This window comes from Belonocnema kinseyi, chromosome 1, assembly GCF_010883055.1.
Source record: "Belonocnema kinseyi isolate 2016_QV_RU_SX_M_011 chromosome 1, B_treatae_v1, whole genome shotgun sequence".
Lineage (NCBI taxonomy): Eukaryota > Metazoa > Arthropoda > Insecta > Hymenoptera > Cynipidae > Belonocnema > Belonocnema kinseyi.
The window spans coordinates 9212703-9220258 of NC_046657.1; the positions used below are offsets into that span (position 1 = coordinate 9212703).

The 7556-nt window shown below is 30.2% G+C and overlaps 2 protein-coding genes across 9 annotated transcripts in view; one reads left to right on the forward strand and one right to left on the reverse strand.

Annotated features, from left to right (window-relative positions):
• Positions 1 to 672, forward strand: part of LOC117169129 (1-phosphatidylinositol 4,5-bisphosphate phosphodiesterase-like) — a 26019-nt gene extending 25347 nt beyond the window's left edge. The window contains exons 18-19 of the mRNA XM_033355319.1: positions 37 to 283; positions 381 to 672. Coding sequence (XP_033211210.1) covers positions 37 to 283; positions 381 to 449 — 316 coding nt within the window. The 3' untranslated portion in view covers positions 450 to 672. The remainder of the gene's footprint in view (positions 1 to 36; positions 284 to 380) is intronic.
• Positions 673 to 3754: 3082 nt separating this feature from the next.
• LOC117169683 (sodium- and chloride-dependent GABA transporter ine) overlaps positions 3755 to 7556 on the reverse strand; it is a 29705-nt gene continuing 25903 nt past the window's right edge. For all 8 annotated transcript variants that reach the window (XM_033356209.1, XM_033356205.1, XM_033356202.1 and 5 more), the window contains one exon: positions 3755 to 4233. In XM_033356209.1, the coding sequence (XP_033212100.1) occupies positions 4060 to 4233 (174 nt within the window). In that variant the 3' untranslated portion in view covers positions 3755 to 4059. The remainder of the gene's footprint in view (positions 4234 to 7556) is intronic.

Genomic DNA, 7556 nt, shown 5'->3' on the forward strand with positions numbered 1-7556 from the left:
TTAAACAAATTCTGAATTCAATTAAATATTTTTCAGGGATATTAAAGAAATGAATTCTAATCAGGCAAAAACATCTGTCGAAACTTCTAAGGAAGTAATGAACGACAAGACCCTGAAATCAAAGGGAGAAAAGGACAGAAGGCTGAGAGAAAAACAGCAAGCTAACACAAAAAAATTTTTGGACGAAAGAAAAAATGTTACGATAAAACAGGGTCGTGATAAGGAAAAGTTAAAAATCGCTCAGGAAAAATCGGTCGCTGATTTGGATAAAAATATCGAGGCTGTACGTTTACAAATATTATTTAAATCTAAAATAATTTTTTTTTCAAATTTGGCGTTTATTGTATAAATATTTAAACCCAAATTTAAATTTGTTTCAGACTTTGGAGATGTATAAGAACGAAGCAATACAATTGGAAATTGCAGCAAAAACAGAATTTTACGTTTAAGTAAAAAGTTAATAAATTATTCAATTTTTCTAAAAAAAATCTATACATGCAGTGATTTGCATCTTTTTATTTCGTGATACAAATTTTGAGGGAGTGTATTTTTGAATGAATTTTATAAAAATAATTCAATAATTGTATAATTATTAAAATTAATATTTTTAAAGATTAAATTCAGTTGTAGTTGTTATTGTTAAATTTTATTATTAGATGTTATGTTTGTGGTATAAATGTTGTTATTTTATCTTGACGAATAAATTCTAATTTTATAAATTAAATTGTATGTTTTTCAATTTGTATCGTTATCCAGGGTGTCTAGTATGTTTAAAAAAATTCCAAAACTTTTCCAGGTTTTTCAGGAGACAAAAAGTTTAATTTTCAAACTTAAAAGACCAATTTTCGACAAAATGCACCCATGGTCAAATAAATAGTGGAATTTTCAATAGAAAAAGATACATTTTCACTTTAAAAAATCAACGAAATAGTCGAATGTTCAAGCAGAGATAATTTTTCAACTAAAATAATAAATTTGCAGCCAAAAACATGAACTTTTAATAAAAAAAGATAGACTTTTAACAAAAACATACCAATTTTCAACACAGTAGACGGTTTTTTACAAAAAATCGAAATTTTCAACCCGAAAATATTTTTAAATTTTGTGGTTCGATTCCCAATGGAGTGAAGATGGAGTAGGATCTTTTTTTAAAGAAGTAATTTTAACCCGAAAATATTAATTTTCTACTAAAAAGACGAATTTTGAAAAAAAAATTTAATTTTCAGATAAAATAATCGATCAGCAGGAACAAAATTTTTGTTAATAAAGTTGTTCAACTTGTAACCCAGAATACAATTTTTCTAATAAAACAGACTAATTTTTAGCAAACAATGATTTTTCAATTAATACAGAAAAATATGCCATCCAAATTGTTCAATTTGCAAGACAAAATATAAATTTTTTTAAAAACAGTTTGCATTTTCAATCCGTAAATATGAATTATCAACAAAAAAGCTAACTTTTACCCTTAAAAAATAAGTTCTTAAAAATAAGTTCAATTTTTATCCAAGTAACTTAGTGTTAAATTAAAAAAAAACAATTTTCAGCCAAAAATGGAACAGTCAGATTTTGAATATTCAAACCAAGAAGACGAATTCTTTTCGAAACAGTTGAATTTTCAACCCGCAAATATAAAGCTTCAACCAAAAAGTTCATTTTCAACAAAGATAATAAAATTTGCAACTAAATTTAATTCAACTTACTTATTTAGGTTATATAAAAAAACGTTAAAAATCCCTAGAAATCGTTAAAATCCCTTCAAGTCCGTGGAGAATGATTAAAATCGTTTAAATCTTGTATAATCCTTAAAATAATTAGAGGTCTTATAAATCTTAATTTTCTCTCCTTCAGTTGCTTAGATCCGAAGAAAGCCCTTGAAATCAAGTCTAATTTATTCAGTAAAAGTTTAAGTTTAGTTTCGGTTTGTTTATTTATTATTTTTATTTAATATTTAATTTAATATTTAATTTTTTCAAATTATTTGTCATCCCTAGAAAATAAATCGAATGAAACTTATTCATGAAAGTTTGTGGCCGGCTAGGAAAGGCTGCCGGATGGCAGAGTGGGTGAGAATCACTTTGACGTGCAGAGAGGTCCGCATCATTATGCTATGGGGTACACCTCGCACTAGCGATGTATATTACTATGACGTTGGAAAGAATAAAATGCACTAAGATCTGCAAACTCGACAAAGGTGGCCAGATTCGGTGTACTGCCTTAAGAATAAAAACGGATGTGGCACGATAGGCTTTATAATTTAAGCGTTAGAGAGGGGTGATCTCACGACCCCCACCCACATTATAAATTAAAATAACTAACCATTCATAAAAGATCTCTAGAAAGAACGTTAGAATCCTTAAAAATCTTTGTAATCCCTTCAAATTCTTGGGTATTCAATACAATCATTAAAATCATTAAAAATCCCTTGAAATGCCCTAATAATGTTGGAAATATCTGGAATATGTTACAATCTGTTAAAATTCAATAAAATTTGTAAAATCCTCTAAGAGTTTTTAAATAATTGAAGGTTCTATAAATCTTAATCTTCTCTCTTTGAATTGTTGAAGTCCGTAGAAATCCCTTTAAAAAGTATAATTTATTGCGTAAAGTATAAATTATTTTAAATCCATTGGAAATAAATTGAATGAAATTTATTCATTAAAGTCGAAGGTCGGCCAGGAGGGTTGCTCGATGGCAGAGTGGGTGAGACTCACTTTGCTGTGCAACGAGGTCTGCATCATTCGCCGTGCTATGTGGCAAGCCTCGCACCTGTGAGGTATATTTTCAGAAACTGAATTTATCTAAAAAAAACTTTAATATCTTTAGGAATTTTCAAAATTTCTTGAAATTCATAGAGATTTCATCATAAAATCCTTGAATCATTGTTAAATTCCTTGAAATATTTCAAAATATTTAACAATTTAATTTAATTAAATTAATTCGTTTTAATTCACTAGAAATCCCGTGAAATCTTTGAAAATCCTGCAAAATTCTATAAAGTCACTTGATATCCTTGAAAAAAGTAAAAGTGCTTTAAGATCCTTTGTTCTTAAAATCTTTGGAAATCCTTAATATCCTCTGAAATATTTGGAAATATTTTTAATTCTCTAAGCTTTCAAATTTTCATAAAATCCATGGAATTTTTCTAAAATTCCTCAAAATTGGTTGAAATCTTACGTTAAATAACTAAATCACTCGTTTGTACTCTCTTTTTTTTACCAAAAGGGTTTTATAAAAGTTTGCATGGGATTGCAAAGAATATCATGTGATTGCACCAAATCGCAGGAAGTAATTAACCCTTTGAAAAAACCTACTTTTTCTCTATGGGAATACCAGATCCAGGATCATTAGCAAAATTTAAGGATTTCTCGAGGGTTTTCCTGGTAAAAAAGTTCAAGAACTTTTCCAGGTTTTCAAGGATTTTTAATACGCTACACATCCTGCATTACTAAATACACTCGACTCCCGATATAAGATCTCTCGCTTTTACAATACTATTCGAACTAGTGGCTTCCGCTGGAGGGCAACACTCATAGTGCGTTAGTAGCATGAGGTTGAATCATGCGTTCAAATCTAACGTAAATGGATCACGCGGGGTTACCTCTTCACGTACAGATTCCCCCGATTTAGGATCAAGGCCAAGGCAAGCCAAACCCGAAATCAGTCTCATATCGGCAGTTGACTTTAGGAATAAACAAAAACAAAAGGAAACAAAGAATTGATATTCAACTCAATAAAAGAACCCAAAGAGAAATACTGTAGGAATTTGTTTATTAAAAAATATTTTGTAACATTGGATGATGTATTTTCTGAATGATTTTCTTTCGTTGCGCGTCTTCTTAATATGATAGATTTGATTTTTTACCTCCTTTTGTAAATGCAAGTTTTTCATTGAAATTACAAAAATTTATATAGTTTATGTATACTTGAATATGGTTTCAACCAAAATTCGAACCCTTCTTTCTGCAAAAATAAATACAAAAATATTTTTGTGCTAATTGACCATTATGTAATCATTTTCAATAATTTAAATTATTTTTCTTTAATTTCTGTAATTATTTATGTTTGCGATTTTGGAATTTGATAATTTGGGTTTGTTTGAATAAGACTATTCATTTCCTGAAGAGGCTCTTTCAAAAGATCTTCCTCAAAGGAATGTAGTGGTTCTGTGCAGTATTCCTGGCCACAAATTGTGCAGGCCTCAAAATGCGGCTTCACGGAATTTTTTATTTTCTGAAAAAGAATTGATCAATTAAATATATTTAGCATATACAGGGTGTCCAAAAAGTTCTGGATTCCCTGAATGCTTGTTCAGGTACAATTTTTTTCATTTATGTCAAGGTCACTCTTGAAGTAGCTTTTAACGAGAAATGCAATGATGACCTTTAACTTGACTTTGGCGATTATCTTAAATGTAATTTTACGGTAAACTTAAAAAAAATGGAAACTCCCTCTTTTGACATCGGAAATCGATAGAGCGGGAAATTTCACGTTCAAATATGTATTAAGGTCATAGGTTTATTTTGACCTTGAATGTCACTCTAAGGTCATTAAAGTGTTAACAAGGTCCAGACACCTGTGAAATCAGCAGCTTTTAAAAAATTTAATATCTTTGGAAGTTATTTGTTTGAACAAGGCATATTCATTCGTGGCTTTTTAATGTTCTTTAAGATCATCGTCAAGGTTAAATAAAAGTTCACGAATGAATTTACCTTGTTCAAAAGCTACTGATTTCAGAGGTGTTCGGACCTTGTTTAAGATGTTTGACCTTAAAGTGACCTTTAAGGTCAAATTGCACCTATGATCTGAATACATATTTGAACGTAATATTTCCCGCTCCATCTATTTAAAAAGTGAAAAAGGGGGGTTTCCATTCTTTTTAAGTTGACCTTGAAATTACCATTATGGTAATCGCCCAGGTCGAATTAAAGATCACCATTGAATTCCTCGTTAAAAGTTACTTCAAGAATGATCTTGACTTAAATAAAAAATAATTTAGCTGAAGAAATATTTAGGGAGTCCCGAATTTTTATACACCTTGCATATCTTGATAAAAAAAGGAGTCATATTTTAGATTAACTTTGTATTGGTGCATCTACGCTGGAAGTAAAATAAGAGAGATCCTATCATTTTGAATTCTTTTGAATCTTGACGATAGAACGAGATAGAGAAAATTGATCACATTCTATCTGTTTCCCATTCTAAATTCACGTCTGTTTTCCAATCCTCTCTTCTCTTTCTTATTCTATTTCTTATCTATTTATATCGATTTTTTCCTATCCATGTCAATCTACATTTTTTCTATCGTCTTCAATCTCTTCTGCTCCTTTGTTATCTGTTTGTCAATATAAATTTACGTCTATCTTTTTCAATACCCTATTATAATCTGTCGCATCCTATTATTTAATCATCGAAGTCTACATTTTTCTATATGTACATCAATCTAAATTCACTTCTATCTTGTTTATTATCCTTTTCTTTATCTTATTCCATCCTAGTCTATCAAATTTTATTTCTTTTAATCTATTTGTTACTCTGAATTCACGTTAATATTTTTCAATAGCCCGTTCTCTATCTGATCCTGTTCTTCGTCTATCCATTTCAATTTTCTCCGATCTATTTTTCAATCTAACTTCCACTCTATCTTTTTTAAACTTCTCTTCTCTATTTTATCCTATCCTTAATCTACCAGTGTCTATCTTTTTCTTACTCAGTATCAATCTAAATTCACATCTATCTTTTTCAATCCTCTTTTCTATATCTCATCCAATCCTTTATCTATTTACGTCAATCTTTCTCAATCCTTTCTTCTTTTCCTTATCCTATATGTTATGTATTCTACATCTACTAGGGCCTATCTTTTCTATTCTTTGTGAGTGTAAATTCACGCCTATCCTTTCTAACCTTGTCTGTCTTTTTTAATCTCCTCTTTTTTATTTTATCGTATCCTACTTCTATCAACGTCTATCTTTTTCTAAATCTCTGTCAATCTAAGCTCACGTCTATCTTTTTAAATCCACTTTTATATATCTCATCCCATCTTTAATCTATTCACGTCAATCTTTATCAATCCGCTTTTTTTCATTTCATCCTATTGTTTATCTATTCATGCCAATTTTTTCTTATCTGTTTTTCAATCTAAATTCTCGTCTATATTTTTTAATCTCCACTTCTCCATCCCATCGTATCCTACATCTATCAACGTCTATATTTATCTAAATTCACGTATATCTGATTAAATCCTCTCTTCTTTATCTCCTCCAATACGTTATCTATTCATATCAATCTTTTTCTACATCTAGTAATCTAAATTTGCGTGTATGTTTTTCAATCTCCTCATTTATATCTTATCCTATATTTTATCTATACAATTCAATCTTTTTCCGTCTCTCTGTCAGTCTAAATTCCCATCTATCTTTTTTAATATCCTCATCTTTATCTCATCGTATCCTACATCTATCTACATCTATCTTTTAAAATCCCCTCTTCTTTTTCTTATCCTATCCGTTCTCTATTCATGTCATTCTTTTTTTAACTGTGTAAATCTATATTCCCGTTTATATTTTCTAATCTCCTCTTCTCTATCTAATCCTATACTACATCTAGCAGCGCCTATATTTTTTTATTCTTCGCCAATATAAATTCACGTTTATCCTTTTTAAAACCCTTAAACGGCTAAAACGCCACTACCGGGACACTGCTTTTCAACGGCCAATAACTAAGACTATTCGACACTAGAAAAAATTGAGACACATATATTTTTCTTGCTTAAGGTCTCCTCTTCCCGACGGTGCCAATGAAATTCCTCAAAAAATTTATTTATTATCCCAAAATGTAGTTTAAACAAAAAAAACGTGATTTTTCGAGCCTATTTTTTTTGTGAACCATTTTCCAAAGCTTTTTGAGTCTGTAATTAACCTGGAATCTCACTAACCGGTGGAATAAATGTCTAACCTTTGAGAATCCATGATTCAAAGAGCGATTTTTCGTTTTAGTATTTTCAAAATGGCGTCTTAATGGCAAAATTTTTGTGAAAATATTCATGAATTTTTTTACAATAAACGATGCGCTTTACGGAATAATCATCAAGAATAAAAAGTTCTTGTAATCAGCCAAGGAATACGCCTGAATTTTTTCGAAGCGTTTTGAGCAAAATTTTGGATTTTGCATATGAACCATTTTTGCAAAATTCAAAATTTTGCTCAAAACGCTCTAGAAAAATTCAGGCGTATTCCTCGGCTGATTACAACAACTTTTTATTCTTGATGATTTTTCCGAAAAGCGCATAGTTTTTCAATAAAAAATTTCCAACGACTCCGTAACCTTTATTGCACTCTGACATCAAACCACACCTTCACCGCATTCTCATCCTGGGAATTTTCGAGTACACCCAGCAAAAAAAAATGCCAAAGCGTAAATCCTCAAAAATTGCAACAAATTTCGAATCGAAATGGTATTCCGATGAAAATGATGAACGTATCATCATACCTAATCCAGATTACTCTGGCTCTGATGGAGATGATTCATCAGATGACGAGAATTCGGGATCGGAATTT